Source organism: Podarcis melisellensis, assembly GCF_964234715.1.
Source record: "Podarcis melisellensis genome assembly, chromosome: 10".
NCBI lineage: Eukaryota > Metazoa > Chordata > Lepidosauria > Squamata > Lacertidae > Podarcis > Podarcis melisellensis.
The window spans coordinates 43,126,214-43,145,861 of NC_138542.1; the positions used below are offsets into that span (position 1 = coordinate 43,126,214).

The 19,648-nt window shown below is 45.5% G+C and overlaps 1 protein-coding gene across 6 annotated transcripts; it reads right to left on the reverse strand.

The window, feature by feature from the left end:
- Positions 1-93: 93 nt before the first annotated feature.
- STRA8 (stimulated by retinoic acid 8) lies at positions 94-19,582 on the reverse strand. 6 transcript variants are annotated; one of them, XM_081928592.1, is made up of 10 exons: positions 17,908-17,924; positions 16,975-17,055; positions 15,131-15,328; positions 14,547-14,622; positions 13,164-13,248; positions 12,520-12,678; positions 10,124-10,406; positions 6,658-6,734; positions 4,977-5,088; positions 94-387 (listed from the first exon to the last, which is right to left on the reverse strand). In XM_081928592.1, exons 3-10 carry the CDS (start codon positions 15,320-15,322, stop codon positions 313-315), a joined length of 1,059 nt encoding a protein of 352 aa, XP_081784718.1. In that variant the 5' UTR covers positions 15,323-15,328; positions 16,975-17,055; positions 17,908-17,924; the 3' UTR covers positions 94-312. The 6 variants fall into 6 exon arrangements, with proteins under 6 accessions (XP_081784718.1, XP_081784721.1, XP_081784716.1 ...); XM_081928595.1 differs by lacking the exons at positions 16,975-17,055; positions 17,908-17,924 and adding an exon at positions 19,485-19,582; XM_081928590.1 differs by lacking the exons at positions 16,975-17,055; positions 17,908-17,924 and adding an exon at positions 18,359-18,462.
- Between the last annotated feature and the right edge of the window lie 66 nt (positions 19,583-19,648).

The following is a 19,648-nucleotide window of genomic DNA, read 5'->3' on the forward strand; positions in this document are numbered from 1 at the left end:
CTTCATGTTATATGCTATGAGTGGCTATTTCTTCCCAACGTGTCTTGTTTTGCACTTCTCAGCACCAAATTTCAGATGTACTTCTTTTTTTAAAAATTCAACTTTATAAATATCAAACTGCAATACATGTAAAAATTACAAATAATTTAACTGATGAAGAATTATGTATTAGAAACAAACAGAACTCGTTTAAACATGATAAACACCAAGGAATTGAAGCAGCATCTCTTCTCATGGTGGCATAGGCTGAGGGGTGTCATTAAGTAACAATTAGGACCCCGCCCCGCAAATGCTTAATAGAACCATCTTAATTTACAAATCTTCGTCATCAAATGTCTCTGTGCATCTCAGCATCACAGTCTCATAATCCAGCTGGAGAACCTCTTCCTGTCAAACATATGCAGGGGGACAGAGATAAAGCTCTTATTAGCAGTGAATGGCATTGGCAAAACAGGTACCGTATTTTTCGCTCTATAACACGCACCTGACCATAACACGCACATCGTTTTTAGAGGAGGAAAACAAGGGAAAAAACATTCTGAATGAAACAGTGGATGTATCATTTTTGTGCTTCATGCTGTAGCCACAGACATGTGATCTGATGGTGAATTTGGGGTGACCCAATGCAAAAATCCTGAGAATTCCTGTGGATCCATGCTTTTTAACCACATTTTTGCACCATTGCAGCCCCAGGCAACAGTGGGTGCGTGGTTTTCTTGGTGCAGGCTGTAGCCATGGACATGCTATGTGATCTGATGGTGAATTTGGGGTGACCCAATGCAAAGATCCTGAGGATTCATGTGGATCCATGCTTTTTAACCACGTTTTTGCACCATTGCAGCCCCAGGCAACAGTGGGTGCGTGATTTTTGGGGGGAGGCTGTAGCCATGGACATGCTATGTGATCTGATGGTAAATTTGGGGTGACCCAATGCAAAGATCCTGAGGATCCATGTGGATCCATGCTTTGTAACCACATTTTAAGTGTGGAGGGAAGGAAAAACAAAGAAGGGAAAAGGAGCATGAGAGAAGCAGTGCAGAGAAGCAGCTGGCTAAGAATGCAGGAGAGGGATCTAATGGGAGGGAGGAAAGAAAGGCAAAATTTTCCCCCCACCCAAGCCAGCCAGCTCTCTCTCTCTCTCCCTCCCCCACCTGCATGTTTTCAGCAGCACCAGAGCACAGAGAGGAAGGAACGACACTCTGCTTTCCCCTCTGCTTGCCTGGAGGGGAGGGGCTTTCCCTGCTCTTTGTTCCGTTTGAGCAAACACAGCAACGAAACAGAGGAGGGTGGGCAGTAAGACCCTGAGGCAGAATGCAGGAAAGCAGCCGCTTCCTCTTTTCAGGTTTCCCTTCTCCGTGAAGCGCGATTTGATTTTTGCCTGATTTTTTGGCTCCAGGGACCACACATTCGCTCAATAACACGCACAGACATTTCCCCTTCCTTTTTAGGAGAAAAAAATCTGTGTGTTATAGAGGGAAAAATACGGTAAATGAATATTCTTTCTCTAGAACAGGGGTAGCTGGCTTGGGCCCTCCAGATGGGGTCAGGCTCCAATCCTCATCCGGCCCGGACCAGCTGATGGAAGCTGGGTGTCCAATAACATTGGAAGGTCTGCAGATCTCCCATCCCTATCCTAGCAAAATCTAGTCACTCAATTTCGACGGGGTTCCCCCTTCCCACATACCAATGGAGTTTAAATGTTCCCGTTATTTGATTTAAAAAAAGAGAGCTCTGGGACAAACTGATTCATTGGATGGAGCAGCTCAAAGTCTGGCATTCAGCAAAATGTTTATAATTGTTGATTTTGATGGGCACACCTGTCATTAATTCACTTCTACCCAACCCACACATGGCAGCTTTGTGGAGGTGAAGTAAATGTTAGCAGAGTTGTTAGCTGGGCTTTCAAGGAGAAAGAACAAGAGCTCTGCTAGCCATTTCTTGCTTTAAACGGAACAATACCTTTTCCTTCAAAAGTGGAAAGGGTGCCACAAAAGCAGAAAGAAAAAGGATGCAGTTCAAACTGCCTGGAAGGATAAGAGCAAATGTCCATTTAACCCAGCAAAGTACAACAGAAATGGCCAAACCTTGTTAATCTGAACCATACTAACACTAGACATGGAATGCCTAGGCAATGGGTGCTAAAGCAATTTTGGTGAATGGCCCCAAGTTCTAGTATTTTGAGAATGGGTAGTTTTTTTACTCTGTTTGCTCTCCCTTGACGATTCATAGTTCTGTAAAGTTTCATCACGGTGTGCCACATCATGACAGCCACCTTTCAACATTCTAGAGTTCCAGCCTCTTTCTTAAAAACAAAAAGTGGTTCTAAGTCTTTTGATCATTGCAGCTGGGCCTTCTCTACCTGCTCCACACTGATGGAAAAGTGTGTGATTTGTTGCTGTTGTAAGTATAGGATACATGCAGTATTATTACAAGCAGCCTTTCTTATATTGTTCAGAGATAATAGTGTCACAGACTTTAATGCATGTGCCCAGCCCTGAAGAACTTTGTGTTGACACCTCATCCTGGTCTCTAGGGATAATGTGAAGCATTTAATGGATATGGCGTTAAGCAAGGACAAAAGCTGTGGCTGAAACCAGTTATCCTAGCTGCACATTTCTCTTCATTGATGTGTATTCTCCTGCAGTTATGTAAAAAAGAAACTGGGCGCCACTGCTTCTTAAAAAAAAAAAGTAAACAAGTCCTCCTACTTCTTCCTGTTCAGCCCATCATCTCTCAACTAGAAACCTGCTATTCCTGCCCAATTAAACTTTGCAGTTATCTCTCTTTTGCTGTTATGAATGAGTTGGACTGGGATGGACAGTCTTAGTCATCATCAGCCTGCAGGTGAGTCACATAATTTTAGTCTGGTGAGGGTGCTGAGATTTACTCAGGATACCTAGCCCCTCTTTACATAACTACAGCTCCCAGGATCTCCTGTCCAGAGGACATGGCTTTTATCATCCACCTGTACTGCTCCTATGCTCTAATCCAAGGCTTTTCAAACTTGGGACTCCAGCTGTATTTGGACTATAAATCCCATCATCCCCAACCACTGGTCCTGCTAGCTACTGGTGATGGGAGTTGTAGTCCAAAAACATCTAGAGACCCATAATCATTAATCTCACTGCACAGGGCATTTGCTGCTCACAGCTTCTTTTCTCTTTCCTTCTCAGCCTTATGAATAGTCTGTCCCACTACTTCCTGCACCCCCAAGCTGCTGCTTCTCCCTGGGGCACTTGGAAGAATCCTTGCAAAACTGGTGCTGGCTTCTGGCTTCTGCCTCCTCTTTGGTTCCTGCTGCATTAAGCCAGATAGAAAAGAAGGATTCACAGCAAGGACACAAAATGTTATAGTGTATACAGTGCAGCTGTTCAGAGTACCAGCCAGCGGTGCTCCTCTTCAGGATTCTCTGCTCTATTCCCCCTTCCCCTTTTCTGTTTTCCTTCATCAGCAGGCTCAGTCTTAAATGAACTCTCTTGTGCATATATGCTGCTGTTTGGGCTATACTGTACAGAAGATCTACATCCAGATTATATGAGTCTGCTACACAGACAGTTTGGACTTTCACAACAACAAGCACACTACAGGCAAATGCTGCACCCTTGGGATAGTTCTGTAATAGGGCACCTGCCCCTGTGAAAGCCCTGTTCACCCACGACCTGAATCGCCAAGAGCAGTTAGGTATACCCTCATGTGTCAATTGAAAGACTGTCTGAGAGACAAAACAGGCAAATGTGAAGTGAAAATGGCCGTTGCACCTAATTATCTTTGAAATACAGTGGTGCCTCGCAAGACGAAATTAATTCGTTCCGCAAGTCTCTTCGTCTTGCGAGTTTTTCGTCTTGCGATGCACAGTTTTCCATAGGAATGCATTGAAAATCAATTAATGCGTTCCTATGGAAACCGCCTTCCCCCGACCTCTTCTGGCGGGCGGCATTTTAAAATCGCCCGGGACAGCGGAGGACTTCTCCGCTGTCCGGGGCGATTTAAAAGCCCCTGGGAAGGCAGGCAGGGGGGACAAAGGCTTTTGCCCCCTGCCTGCCTTCAGAAGAGGTCCAGGACAGGCTTCGCGGACCTCTCTGCAAGCAGCGGGAGCGCTCCTTGCGGAGAGTTGCCAGCGCGCCCAGGCTTTCCCGCCCCGCCGCCGGGCTTCGGGACATGGTTCCGATGCCGGGCGGCGGCTTTCTCGCCCCGCCGCCCGGCTTCGGGGCCCGGGGGGAGGCTTTGCCGCCCCGCCGCCCGGCTTCGGGACATGGTTCCGATGCCGGGCGGTGGGGGGAGGCTTCAAAAGCCGTCCGGGGGCTTTTAAATCGCCCCGGACAGTCCCGGGGCGATTTAAAAGCCCCCGGTTAGGCAGGCAGGGGGGGCAAAGACTTTTGCCCCCCGCCCGCCTTGGGAAGAGGTCCTGGACCTCTTCCGAAGGCGGGCGGGGGGCAAAAGTCTTTGCTCCCCCCTGCCTTGCTCCCCCCTGCCGGCCTTCAAAAGCCGTCCGGGATAGCGGGAAGCGCTTCCCTGCTATCCCGGACCGCTTTTAAAATGCTGGCGGTGGGGAGCAAAGCCTTTCGCCCCCGCCGGCCTTCCTGAACCTCTTCTGAAGTCCGGAGGGGGGGAAAAGGCTTTGCTCCCCACCGCCAGCATTTAAAAAAAGGTCCCCGAGATTTCCCTATGGGCTTTCGTCTTGCGATGCAAGCCCATAGGGAAAATCGTCTAGCGAAGCGTCGCAAAAACCGAAAAACCCTTTCGTCTTGCGGGTTTTTCGTCTTGCGAGGCATTCGTCTTGCGGGGCACCACTGTATATGAAAGACATTCTGAAAAAGGCCTTCAAATGGTGCATTAATTTAACCTACTTGCAGTGATGTGGTAGTTCTTATATCTTCAACAACACAACAGGTGGTCCTAACATTACCTGCAAGTTTATATTTGGGGTGGGGAGGTGGGGTGGGCTGCCTTATAACAAGCAGTTTGCAAAGTCCTACCTGGGATGGTTGTGTGTTAGCAAAAAACAGGCTCTTCAAGAAGCTGATGATCTGCAGGTAGAGGTGATGGTAATCCTCTTGGCTTTCTGAAGTACAGCCTGTGAATGCTGAGCTACAAACAGAAGAAGAGATTATAGTGAGACTTTCATCTACCCTGGAAAAGGAAAAGGAAAATTAAGAAAAATAAATTGTTTCCTTTCAATATGGACACTAAATTTGATGGTCACCAACTGTTAGGTGTCATAAGTAAAGGTAAAGGGACCCCTGACCATTAGGTCCAGTTGTGGCCAACTCTGGGGTTGCGGCGCTAATCTCGCTTTATTGGCCGAGGAAGCTGGCATACAGCTTCCGGGTCATGTGGCCAGCATGACTAAGCCGCTTCTGGCGAACCAGAGCAGCGAACGGAAACGCCGTTTACCTTCCCGCTGGAGCGCTACCTATTTATCTACTTGCATTTTGATGTGCTTTCGAACTGCTAGGTTGGCAGGAGCAGGGACCGAGCAATGGGAGCTCACCCCGTCACCGGGATTCGAACCGCCGACCTTCTGATCGGCAGGTCCTAGGCTCAGTGGTTTAACCCACAGCACCACCCGCGTCCCATAGGTGTGATAGTGGGAAGCATAACCTACAGAAAAGAACCTTGTGTTTCCGCTGTCATGCCAATTAAAGGGAGTCTACCTTACTAACACAATCCACATCCGTACATAATCATTAGCAGCAGAGATAACTATATATTTACACAATGGATGATCAGGAAATGTTTCAGTTTCTAACTAATGAATAAATTGGCCAGTCACACCAACTAATGCTTCAGGCGCTAACAAAATAGGGTTCTCTCTCTCTCTTGCCCAACCATTCATTCATTCATTTAAAACATTTGTATTGTGCCCTTCCCTACAAGAGGTCGGCAGCTAACAACAGAAATAAAGCCATGAACTGGCATTTTTAAAACATCACTTAAAAATAACACTAAAGCAGCAGCCAAAAAGAAAAGACATGCCAGAATACAGCAGCAATAAGATGATATAAAAAACAGAAACAGCTAATTACCATTTCAATAAAACAACCATTTATAATCCAGAGCCACCTTTAAAAAGGAAGGTTTTCCACCAACCTACAAAGCATTGTTAAGGAGAAGTGGTGGTCGTGGAGTGAAATAGTGATTTATGCTATGATCTTGGTCAGGGGTCAGCAAACCTTTTTCGCAGGGGGCCGGTCCACTGTCCCTCAGACTTTGTGGGGGGCCGGACTATATTTTGGGAACCCCCCGACTCTCCCCTCCCTTCTCCACAGCACCAGACAAGCCCCTGTGGCTGCTTACCTGTGCCTTGCAAGTGGCAGGGGCTGGTGGAGGTGGGATGATGAGCGGCGTGAAAGGGCTGGCTCCGCAGAGGTGCTGCTAAAAATGGTGCTCAGCCAACCACGGTTCAACAAAGCCCAGCCCCTTTCCTCCTCTAGGCAGGGCAGGGATAAGCCAGGAGGAGGGAGGGAGGGAGGAGGTGCCGCCGCGGTGTGTGTGTGTGTGGGGGGGGGATGGCGCAGCCCGAACAATCAGAATCCCCACACCAATCCACACAGCGATTCCTGGGCCAAATCCAGAAGGCAACTGGGCCAGATCCGGCCCCCGGGCCTTAGTTTGTTGACCCATGATCTTGGCAGTTCACAGAACTGAGCCTATTACCTTTGGCTGGACATTTCTTGGGTTTCATTTCTATCCAGGAAGCTAGTTGCCACATCAAATGCATCTTCAAAGAGGATCTAAAAAAAAGAGAGAGATGGCATTTTGGATACTAGCTCCCAGCTAGATATGGTGTTAGTGTCTTGTTTGAACACTATGCCACTCACAACAACACGGGAAGGTATTCTGCGAAGCACTATATCTAACAAAAACACACACCTCACAATTCTTCATGACAAAGGAATGCAGATGGACAAACATGGAAGGAAGGAACTTGGAACTCATGAGCAATAAAGCTTTTAGTGTCAATTATCTTTTTTAAAATCTAGTTTTTATCTCTTAAAAAAACACAGGCTATTATTAGGGTAGGTCGTGTTTTGTTTCCTGGTTTTATAAGAGTTGGCCATAATTAAGAAAAAGTGTGGGACAGAAGCCAGCTAGTTTCACTGTGAGCGTCACTTTTTAATTCTCTGTAACCCTTGAATCTGGGTCAGTTATTCACAACAGCTTCAGTGAAAGGTAGGGATCGTGCTGGGAGCTCCATCCTTTTCTAGCATTGTGCTAAACTGCATCATCTGGATTCCAGAACCAACTCGGCTGTGTGCACGTAACTGGGTTTAAACCACCTTTCTATAACACAGTGAATGTATTTGCAGCTTGTGAATCGTATCTGTGTTTTATGTTTCTGTTTTAGCCTAGTTGTAACCAAGATTCCTCAAGTGTGAAGGCGAGGAGGGATGGGGAACCTGTGGCCCTCCAGATGTTGACGGACTCCAACTCCCATCATTCCTGAATACTGACTAGGGGTAATGAGAAGTGGGAGTCCAGGAACATCTGAAGGGCCGCATGTTCCTCATCCCCAGCCTTCTTCATGGCTCAAGGAATCTTGAGTTAATCACAACTAATGTCTCAGACACTAACATAACATAGGTCTCTCTCTGCTACTCATTTATTTATTTAAAACATTTATATTCCACCTTTCCTCAGTCACAATCCCAGGTTTGGATGGCACACTAAACTAACCTTTTACCTTAGCTAAGCATAGCACAGCAAAACATTGGGGGAAGAGCAAAATAGCTAATCTCTTCCTTGGGAGGCTGCACATTCCTGTTTCTAATAAGCCATGGTTTGGCTTAGTATAACGGATCAACCAAGCCACTGTCTCAACATGAGATGTGCTTTTACACTTTCAGTAGCAACACTGCATGGAGAACTCCCACAGGGTACAGTTATTCTCTTTATTTGAAGGGAGACTTTGCAAAGCAATGATATTGCCTCAGCAGAACTGATTAAGTGGCGGAGCACGAAGTTTTGCTGCTTGATTAGACTGACTAGTCGGTTAGCCGTGATGGCTGAAATCAAGTCAATAGATAAAATATGAGGAATATGATTGGTAGATTGGCTAGTAACATCACAAAGTCTCATGAACTGTACCTTTGCACGGAATTTGTACATTTATTCTATGGAAGCATAGAGATACACACACACACACGGTATTCATTTCATTCATATAAATCAGGGGTTGGCAAGGTTTACCAGCCATGGGCCGGGTCACTCTCACGGAGATCTTCCGTGGGCCGGACTGGCGCAGCGTGACACCGGAAATCGCTTCTGTGCATGCCCAGACGCCAAAAATTGCGCCTGAGCAGAAGTGATTTTGGGTTTCTGGACATGTGCAGATGCGATTTCTGGTATCTGCGCATGTGCAACTATGATTCTGGGTGCCGTTCGGTTCGGGGGCAGCTTGTGGGCCAGTAAAACAGTCTTTGTGGGCCGCATCCAGCCCGTGGGCTGCACATTGCCAACCCGATATAAATATTAACCTTAATTATTCATATTGACAGCTCAACCTTGTCAAGATTTAATTCTGCAATCTTTTGTATTTTTGCTAATACATGCGTCTCTTGTTGCTTGTTACACATTGTTATTTTATTCATTTATTTCATAAAATTTATATACGTAAACCCACCCACCCATTCAAATTACATGAGGCTGATGCTACTGTTTGCTTTGATTGCTGACCTCTTTACCCTTCTCCATGAGTGAGTTTTGCTTGCTTCATTTCTTCCTTCATTTCAAGATGGTCACTTCAGCTGAGAACCTCTGGTTTACAGCTTTTGCTGGAAACAGGTGCTGCCTTACCTGTAATTTTTCCTCACCCGTCTAATGACTCCTGCCATTTATTCCCAGGACCTGCCCTGCCTTCTGAGTTTATAATTTATCCTAGTGATTTTAAAATAGGTCATTACACCTCCCCTACACTTTTGGGGTGTGTGCCAGCATTCTTGAAGATTAGGAGCCAGGGCAAGTGTCAGAACCTTTAACACCCCATCAGGGCCCACTGCTGATGCCTGTCCTTCCGGATTTCTGTTTCATCAGATTTATTTATTTATTAATCCAAGTCAAATGCTCCTCGAAGCATTGAGCAGCTCAGTCAAGCCGTAATTTTAATTTACCACAATGTATTCATTTATTTATTATTTGTAAAACTGCCTGTCATAGCAGGGCGATACATAGAATGAAAAAAGCAACAAAAGAGAACAATAAAAACGGTGTCAGTAAAACACCGAAAGTGATTTGCTAGACTGATCCTACTTTGGAGGCGCTGTGCTCCAGCATTTGGGAGTGGGCTGAGGATTTTAACAAGCCATTCGCCTGAAATTGTTTATTGCCTGCTTTGGTATTGTTTTGACACTGTTTATTTTAATGACTATTTACTTATGTATTGTGTGATTCAGGGCCATCTTAAGCATATCCGGCACCATGGTGCAAAGATCCCTCCGCCCCCCCCCCTTTCCCAGAGCTGTTGACCTGGAGGGCGGCTCCTCCTGCGGAGGCTGGATGCAGCGCCTCCCGGCTCAGCTGGCAGCTTCATGCCACGGTGGCCAGAATAGGCAGCACACCAAGCGAGCGAGCCTGTGCCGAGCGAGGGCGTGTTGCGCCGCTCCCACCAAGCATTGGCTCTGTTTTTTCCCTTTTAGCCTTCTGGCGCCCCGCAGAATTTGGCGCCTGCAGGCTAAAAGGGAAAAAAAACGAGCTGATGCTTGGCAGGAGCAGTGCATGCACCCTCGCTCACTCAGCGCACTCGTTCGGTATTCCCTGGACTCTCGCCTGGCGCCCTCCAGAAATTGGCGCCCTGCACCACTAGCCTAAAATGGATAAGATGGGCCTGGTGTGATTGTTGTTTCATTGATAAGCAATGCCCTGGGACATTATGGTGTAAGACTGGCTATAAATCCCATGCAGAGAAATAAAACAGTCAGTTGGATCAGCTGCCTGCCCTTTTTAGAGCACACTGATTAAGGCACTACTAGCTGCTGTCAGAGGGAGGCCCTGCTCCTTGCAAAGGCTACAGGTGGAGGATGGGGCCTACCAAAAGGTGCTTTGCCCGGGGCCGCTTCAACCTTAGAGCCAGTCCTGGTTAGAACTCTGAAGCTTGAATCCTACCTTAAGAGTGATTCTTTCTCACCTCCTCTGGTGTGGATACTAGCGAACCGCTGGCTTCCTGACTAGCTCCGCTGTCCCTCACACTGCCCTCAGTACAAGGAGGCTCTTGGGAAGCCATCTTGACCTCAGTGATGAAATTCTGCCTCTGATTACAGTACTGCAGGACACCGTCCCTCCTCTCTTCAGGGAGGCCCTGCCACAGGTGGGAAACGGCTGTGGACACCACAGGAAGAGTAACGTCTTCGGGGCTCACAACCCCATTATCTACCAGCAGGTCTACTGTCTGTTTGTAAAAATGTAAGTATCTAGATAAGAGAGGAAAGGAGACGGCTTTTAGAATGTGGTCTGGATAGCATCCGATAGCGCAGAGACCAACCAGGTAGTCCCTTTTGTGACTCATATATTTGGTAGTAGCCATGAGAAGGTGGCACAATTTAGGAAGCTGCCTCGTCCCAGGTCTGTGCTAATGGTTAATAGATTTCCAGGAGGATCAAGAAGAGAGTGCTCTTTCCTGCTACCCGAACCCTTTTCTTCTTCTTTTAAATGGAGTTAACCAAGGTCTGGACCTGGGACAGACATTCTGCATGCACAAATGAACCACCAACAGAGCAATGGGCCCTTTGTACACCAAAGTATCAAGCAGGGAGTCACTCTATCATTGCCTTGCCCTGCATTTCTCCTGGTGACTGAACATATATGGTCTTGTTTTCAGCTGTGTTAAACATGTCGCCCTATTCAGTAGTCTATTATGCCTGTTAACTCACTGGAGGTTTCCCTAAATTATGATATAGGGTAGGTGGGTGCATGGAGGGGGGAGGGAGAAGAGAATGAGTTGATTTATTGTGTTGCCCAACGATACAGCCATAGTACATAGAACCATAGTTGGAAGGGACCCTGAGGGTCATCTAGTCCAACCCCCAGGAATGTAGGAATCTTTCGCACAACGTTCGAACTCATGACCCAGAGATTAAGTTTCTCATGCTCTACCAGCTGAGCTAACCAACCACTAAAAGGGAAGGTCACAAATGTGTCACATCTGATTACAGAACCAAGGAGGAGAATCAGTAATGTAAAGAGGACACATGTGCTTGCCCTATTATTGCACAGCAACAGCCAGTTACTCGCTGTTGTCGTGACAGACCTGGTCAGACTTGCTCTAAGGAGTATCACTGAAGGTGGGAAGGGAGGGAGCAGAAACCACAAAAGGAGTAGTATAGGTTTTGTGAGGAGTAAAGCACTTATTTTGCTGGCTAAAACTTTTGCGGACAGTCAAAGAACTCAGTATCTATTAATTAGAAAAGGCCACAATAAATTGTATGAGAGAAGCAGGCTTGCGCCACCTGCTGGCCAAGCTGGATTGATACCTCTGTTTCAGCCTGACCCTAAAAAGAGAATTGCGGAATTATAGTGCAGAATTATAACATTATGTTATGTGGTGGGCATATAATACTTAAGAAAAACAGCAATAGATGATAAGTCATCACAAACGTGCATCAAGCTAGGTCTTAGCTTGTCATTTGTATCAACAAAACATGGCAGACTTTGGGGTTGCAGTGCTCATCTCGCTTTATTGGCCGAGGGAGCCGGAGCCGGGAGTACAGCTTCCGGGTCATGCGGCCAGCATGACTAAGCCGCTTCTGGCAAACCAGAGAAGCGCACGGAAACACTGTTTACCTTCCCGCCGGATCTATTTATCTACTTCCACTTTGAAGTGCTTTTGAACTGCTAGGTTGGCAGGAGCAGGGACCGAGCAACGGGAGCTCACCCCGTCGCGGGGATTCGAACTGCCAACCTTCTGATCGGCAAGTCCTAGGCTCTGTGGTTTAACCCACAGTGCCACCCACATCCCATATATATATATGGGTGGGTGGGTGTGTTCTACAGTGCTCAAGCCATTTAAGCTATTCTGTTGACTATGACAGATGTGAGCAAACATTTCCTTTATTCAAAGGGGAAAAGAATTTTCTGAAAGCTGCAAAGCTCTGTGACAAATGGAGCTGCTTTCCTGTGGCCTTCCTATGTTACGTATGCCAGTATAAAAGTGTCAGGGACTATATTATTACCATTATTATTAATTAAATTTGTATACCGCCCTATACCTATAGATCTCAGGGTGGCTAACAACATAAAATATAACAATGACAATATAAAAAATGCAAAATACAGAATAAAAACAAAGAGAACCCAATAATTTACCCTATACAAAGGTAACCAATCACTCCAGCAGAATTTCCACAGGGTACAGTTTCTCTCATTAGGGAGTCCTATGAAGGGAGACGTCAGACCCACAGAAATTACCCTATCCTGCAGCTATTGGTGTCTTTCTTGTATCAGGCAAGGACTCAGAAAATTCCGTCCTCTGTAACGTTAGCTGGTGGGTTGTTCCAAAGAGAGAAACAATGGAAAAGCTTCACATACCGCTCAAACTCCATGAGGTCAGGAGAAGAGGCAGCTGGCGACTGTGTCAGCCTCAGAGTTACATCCTCCCCTCCCGAGGTCTTTTCGTGTTCCTGAATCACGTACCAGACGGTAGCGCCACTCTGACTTGCAGAATTTGAAGGAGGGGATGCAGCAGCACTAGAAGAAAGAAAAGGAAAGCTAGAAAATATTTAGGGGGTGAGAGATTGATTGGCTGTCGATTTTATCCAGTCACAGCAGACCCACTGAAATGAATCACCCTAGCTAATTTTAGTTTGTTAACTTCAACAGGTCTGCTCTGAGTAAAACTTAATTGGACACAAGCTTTTATTATGAGCAGCTACTTTTCCCCCAAATAACTTGCCAGGCTACCCAAATCATGTTAAGAAAAGGACTACATTGGCAGAGAAAAGCGAATGTAAGAGAAGTTTGGGTCTGGGACTGATACGATGCTACAAAATGAGTTGCTTTTAAGGGTTGGCTCAGCCTGCTCTGCAGTAATTTTGCTTCTTGTTTGTTTCTATAGCCTGAACATACACAACTCAAAAGGCAGAAGCAGTTTATCCTCCTGAAGCTTGCAAAAAAGTTTTCTGAGTTGCTTAAAGGGGACAAATTCAGGACATCTAGATTTTTCGGTGACTTACCTGTGATTGTTGAAGTACATTTTGACATATTCTTCCTTTACTTCCTCCAAGCTCGATGGATGGCCATCCTCCAGATTTAAAACCTCTGTTGCCAGAAGAATGAGCACCCATCAACCAAGTGGCACATTTTGAAGCTCTCTCACACCAGGCCCATTTCAAGGAAATGATGTGGGTAAATGGCTTCATAAGTTACCAACAAGATACTGGTATATATATTTTAAGTCCTCATCCTATTTTTTTTTTATGCTCAAAACACCTTACAATAAAAAAACACTATATATCACAATGTAAAAACCAAGGGAAAAGCAGAGTAAAACGAAATAAGCACTAGAACTGTAAATTCCAGAAGGAAATACAATCAAGTTAGCAAGCCAGAGAAGACAAGGCCTAGGAGGGATCACAGAAAAATCCCGCAACATTATTTTGGAAGGGGCCATGCAGAAGGCTCAGTCCCCAGCATGAAAGGAGCAGGTAGCACAGGGGATGAAAAGGGAACTCTGCCCAAGCCTCCGGAGAGCCACTGCCAGTCAGAGTACCAGTGTTTCCCAACCTTTGGTCTCTAGCTGTTTTCGGACTACATTTCCCACCATCCCTGACCACTGGTACTGCTAGCTAGGGATGATGGGAGTTGTAGTCCAAAAGCAGCTGGAGACCCAAGGTTGGGAAACACAGGAGTAGACAACAGTGGGTCAGATGGGGGAAAGGAAGAGGCAAGATAGCCTGGGGGGGGGGGGAACTGACATCACCAAAGGATCATTTGTAATCTTCAAGCCTGAGCAAAGATTAAAACTGAGGCCTCTCCAATCCAAATCTAGCACGCCTTCTGCATTTACTAGAACACACTGAGGGACAAAATACATATGACTTAATCACATAGTTCATCTTTGAGTGCAAGCTCCTCCCCCATAATAAATTGCAGGGGGCAGGAGGTGTGAGCTAGAATGAGACCCTGGCATGGAATAATTAATGATGTAATCCTTCTTAGGCCATTCATTTCAATGTAAAGGAAAAGTCAGAACAATGTTTAAAATTAGGTCATTAATTAGGTATCAGTTGCAGACTAAGAAGTGAATACCAATTGTAATTGCTGGATTGATTTCTGTTCTGCACTTTGGGACAAAAGCACAAACAGTGGCAATTTCTGTTTCTGTTTCCATTAGAATCCTCTAACATCCCTAGTTGAAGACATAGGTTTACCACCTCACCTACTATTAGTAAGAAGAGCCAGCCTTAGGATGGTATGTCAGAAGGAACAAGAACCTCAGCCATCTGCAGGGACAGTTTACCTCTTTAGTCATGTCTGCCTAGTACATTTTCCTACTGAAAAAGTCAGGGAAAAGGTTTTTCATATTTAAATGAGGTGTCATGGTGCTGGTACGATACCTTTCATTTTCAGCAAGTTTTCCAAGGTTTTCTCCAGCTCCTGGATATAATTCTTAGCCTTGCATAAAACCTGACACTAAACAAAAACAGAGAACAGGCCCAATCTAGCTGTGTTCTGAGCAGATTAACATTTTAATATGCCTTAGATTTTTCTGATCATCTTCTTGTTGCTGGCCAAGCATCCATTTGAAGACTTCAAATACTGTACAATGGATTATGAAAAGCAAAGGAAGACAGCACAGTAAATAAATACCCACCAAGTCAGGAAATGCATAGCCTTTCATGCAGATTGTTTCGACCCTTCGTTGTATTCCTCAAAACACATAAACAAAAGATGGATTCAGAAGCCAACATTCTCCTCCAAGAGCTATAATTCTCAGAGTGGCTTAACAGCCAACCTCTCTTCCCAGAAACTGTAGTTCTATGAGGAGAACTGGAGTCTCCTAACAATTCACAGCACTCCTGGAAACAAATTAGTTCCCAAGAGTCCTTGAGGAAAGCCATGACTGTTTAAAGAGGAACAACAGTGTTTTAAAAATAATGCAGATGGGCCCATAGGTGCTGATTCCGAGTTATATCTATACCTTTGATGTGGAGTTATCTTGCTGAGAATATACTGTTTCTCGTAGGTTGTTGAAAAGTCCTGCCAAGGTAGCTCTGTTGCGTGCCTGAGACAACCGTCTTTTGCCCCCTTGTGACTTTGGATCCTGCAGATGTGTACGATACTTAGAAGTCACTCTAGCATATGGGGTGCTACAATTTCCAGATGTCTCCATCAAAAGCTGTAAGACAATGTCATTCCACTGCTTAAAAAACAGCTTAATATCAGCAGTGGCGAGTGCAACAAAGCAAACTGATTTTAAGCAACATGAGCCCCAGCACCCCTTACCTTGTTGATGCCTGCTAAGTGCTAAAATGATCAGAAAGTCACTGTAGGTAATCTATATCCATGTAATAAAGAAAAGAAGACCCAGCCAGAAAAATAAAATACAATAGGAAGTGCAAAGAGTATCCAAAGTAAAGCCCAAAATAGGAATGCATCTCAAGACAAAATGTTTTATTTGAAAAGCAGCCCATTTCAAAGCATTTTCAAACCAGCAAATTCAGGTTGTGTAATTAAATATGATTTCGAGCTCTTGTTCAACAAACCTGTTTTCCTCCCACAACTGTACTTTTGTGATAAGGAAATTGTAAACGCACTGGAAAGTGTGGGATGTTGTATAACCTCCCCACAACAAATCAGAACAAATGCTTGATAAATAGCCCCCTGCAAACCTGTAAAAACAAATCAAGATTAATGCTCAATCTGGAAGTGACCTAGGTCAGGCTGTCATTTTAACTTGGGTTGACCAAACCAATGGTCTCTTGTAGCCTCTGTTAAGCCTTAAAGACAGCTCTGAGTCCTTGTTATCCATTAGCGTTCCTAGGCCCTGTTCATGTCCTCTGAAAAACCCCTCACACAACAAAATTTAGCAGATGACACTTTTCCCACCACAAAAGCCGTTATTAAAAACAGCAGAAAACTTGTATGTCTGCATTTCACCATGTCAGCCTGCAGGTGGAGTTCACCTATGGGGAAAACAACAAAACAATCTTTTACAGTGGTACCTTGGGTTAAGAACTTAATTCGTTCTGGAGGTCCGTTCTTAACCTGAAACTGTTCTTAATCTGAGGTACCACTTTAGCTAATGGGGCCTCCCGCTGCCAGAGCACGATTTCTGTTATCCTGAAGCAAAGTTCTTAACTCGAGGTACTATTTCTGGGTTAGTGGAGTCTGTAACCTGAAGCGTCTGTAACCTGAGGTACCACTGTACATATACTGAAAACCAGCAAGTCTGGGAGTAGAAGAGGAAATACCTAATTTTTTATGTTCATGAATTTTTAATATTTTTGCAGAGCATTCAGTCACACAAAACTCTACCTGACGAAATTCAGCCAGCACAGCTTTAGCAACCTAGCTGCTGTTTCAGAGAAGTAAATTACACTTAGCAACATGCCTGCACAGGGATTTGTAATTAGTCTGGCATTCTTAACCACTACATCAAATTGGTTCAGGAAACACTAGGGCCGGGCCAGAGGTAAACTGATAAGAAAACTGTTGTGTGCTTTCACAATGTATGTCAAGCTGCTGTTGAAGAAACAGAATTGTGGCCAGGAAGAAAATAGTTACCCTATTACCCACAAGTAATAGGTCCACTGTTTTAGCCAGACATCCTCTTGACAAATCTCTACCAGATCCTTTAAGGCTGAAATTCTGCATGCTTATGTCTGACTGGACATCTGATTGAATTCAGTGGGACTTACTTAGTTCCAAATAAATATGCTTGGGATTGGGGTGCACATTTATTTTGCATTCAAGAACAGTGCAAGAGGCTTGCACAGACCCTTTTTGCAACACAGAGCATATATTACATCCCTCCAATTCTACTGAGATCCTAGGATAAAACCAGCTGTAACTGAGGTGTGACTCATGGCTTATTCCTTCCTTTGCCACCAAAAATATTTAGTTCTGGAAATATATATAGAAAGGAATAAGGACTGCGCTCCAAACAGCACTTAGAGATTTTATACAACAGAAGCATATAATTCATTTTTGATATTTTGAATTAAACAAACAGTGCTGCAGACTCCTGCCAAGTTCTGCAAATCTTGAGTGGAAAGGCTCTTGATATTTACATAACATTCTGGTATCACCTGTTAATTATGTGTCAGTGGATTTCTTATTCTCCTCCACAGCAATATATAGTTAACTCAGTTGACACTGAGTGACCACAGGATTGATCCCTCCCACTTGGTATTTTCAAGAGCCCATTTAAACCCACTGTGACATTTTTCAAATAGAGACTTACATCTGAGTAAACTGGTATTTAGAAGAAAATTGTTTTTAAGATTTGGGGAAGGCCGTAGCTCAGTGGTAGCAGACCACCTGCCTTACTTCAAAAGCTCGCAGGATTCCTGGCATCTGGGAATTTGTCTGAAACCCTGGAGAGCAGCAGTAGATATAGGCAGAATACTGACAGCAAATTTCAACTACCGTAGTTCGTTGCTGTCTCAAACTAGCCTTTCCATTACAGTATTTAAAAAAACCCACTTTCCCAACTGACTTCAAGGGGGGGGGGGAGGAATTTGCTGTCTCTCCAACCACGGCGCTGCTGCTGAAATATATCTACAATCCCCCTACCTGCCCCGCCCGTTTCTCCACTACATTTCACCGCCTTTCCCCCCAGACATTGCTCTGCTTTATGGGAGCCAACTCCTTCCCCACTTTATGCCCCCAGCCTCCCTCTGCCCCTTTGCAAACTCGGCCCTGGGATGCGAGAGGAAGACGCTGCACGCCTCTTTGCAGAAGAAGATGCCTCACGCGAAGGATGCTTTTCAGGCGGCGCCTGCTCTTCCAGCTCACCTTGCGCCGAGCTAGCAGCCAGCAGCGCAGCTTTCGCAGCACGCGCCCCTCCGCGCGCCTTCCCGCTCTATCCCCTCGCCCTAGCGCTAGCCGAGAGGCGCATAGCCAATCAGAGCGCAGGAGGCATCTCCAGCAGCCAATAGGAAAGCTCCGCTGTCGAGCCGGCCGTTCTGGTAGCGGGGCTGGAAAAGCGCAACAAAAACGCGGGAAAGAAAAACGGGGGAGCGGCAGAAAAGGAGAAAGAGGCGAAGCGGGGACGGAGATTTGGGAAAGTGGGTGAAGCTGAGTGAGGGGGTTTTAAAGTACCGGGCAGCAAACAGCATTTACTCGTGTGTCGCTTAATTTAGGTATAGGTTAGAATATAGTGCTGTACATAGAACGGAAGTTGTTTACACCCATAGTTAAGTACCGCCTGCATTTGTGTTTCTGGTGCAGCGCTGTGTTCACACGGGCATGAGGCAGGTGGTCGTCTCTTGAGTATCTCCGTGTAAACGCAACCCAATTTAGACCGGATGTTGTGTGTGCTGGAAGAAAGCGTTTGTACGCGCTGGGTGTCTCCTTTAAACCGGGTCACTTCCTCTGCACGTGCCTAGCGGATGAAACACCTGACACGTGTAGCTCGCGCCCAGTCCACCCAAGATAGGGCTTAAGTTGCATTTGGGAGGGAAAAGGCGAGTGGTAAACAGATTACTATGCCGGAGAGAGTTTGTAAGGCGCCTCTTGAGTGAAGACTTTCAAATTACCAGCTTGCAGTGGGGCAACCTGGTCTGACCAGCTCCCCGAAGTAATATTTTGGGGATATACAAGCTACTACCTTTCCCCCCAAGACCGAGCTGCTTTAGAACTGCTTTGGCCATCTTGAGCAGTTACTACACTTACACGTAGCACGTCCCTGGCAGCAAAGAAATAAATGCTGACAATGAACAATTCTCCCTTGCTGCTTTACTATAGGAAACAAATAGAATTTAAAATGTAAAAATAATGAATATGATTTATGGGGGACCACGAAGCACGCCTCGCTAACGTTCAATAGGATGCACGCATACAAAAAAATGTGTAGCAATTTTACAAGGAAGGCAATGACAGCTGCTGTCGTGCTGTTTCGCAGACGTCTTAAGATGTTGCTTTGCTGTCATTTCAGTTTAAAATTCCAGGAGTGAACTTGGGTTTTCAGACACACATGGATGCTGACTTAGAAACCCCTTGCACCTGTGCGACTGTTGTTTTTTTTCTGGCCTTGAGGGCGGGTGGGGAATGCTATACTCATATAACAATGGAATATACAGTATCGGTGGGCGTGAAGAGAGAGGATCGTGCAACAAGGCAGGAAAGTAAATTCTTCCAGAGAGAGAGCAAACTGGCTAATAATAATAATAATAATAATAATAATACAGTAATAATAAAGTAACTATGATTAGAGTCCATAGAGTGCTTGCTGACAGGTCTGGATGAACTATTAACACCATGTGTGCTAATGGCAGGTAAACCCTTGGCTGGATGGTCGGCAAGTTTGTTGCGGCATCTGGGATCCTTACAATCTCGAAAAGTGTGCTTAAAACGATGCATTTCCCCTTAACAGTAAGGAAGGTTCCAACTCGCGGTTGCAGAGAAGCGCCCGCCTTGATGCTCAGGCCCGAGCCTTCAACCCAACAAAACCACGCAGTCTCCTCTCTTTCAAAGCGAAACAAAAGCCAACGGG

What these genes read in the sequence shown, in the direction of transcription:
- STRA8 (XM_081928590.1), bottom strand. An exon ending in GACCTCATGGAGTTTGAGCG is followed by an intron (nt 10,407 to 12,519) that starts GTATGTGAAGCT and finishes TCTCTTATCTAG; the next exon opens with ATACTTACATTTTTACAAAC. An exon ending in CTAACACACAACCATCCCAG is followed by an intron (nt 388 to 4,976) that starts GTAGGACTTTGC and finishes TATGTTTGACAG; the next exon opens with GAAGAGGTTCTCCAGCTGGA.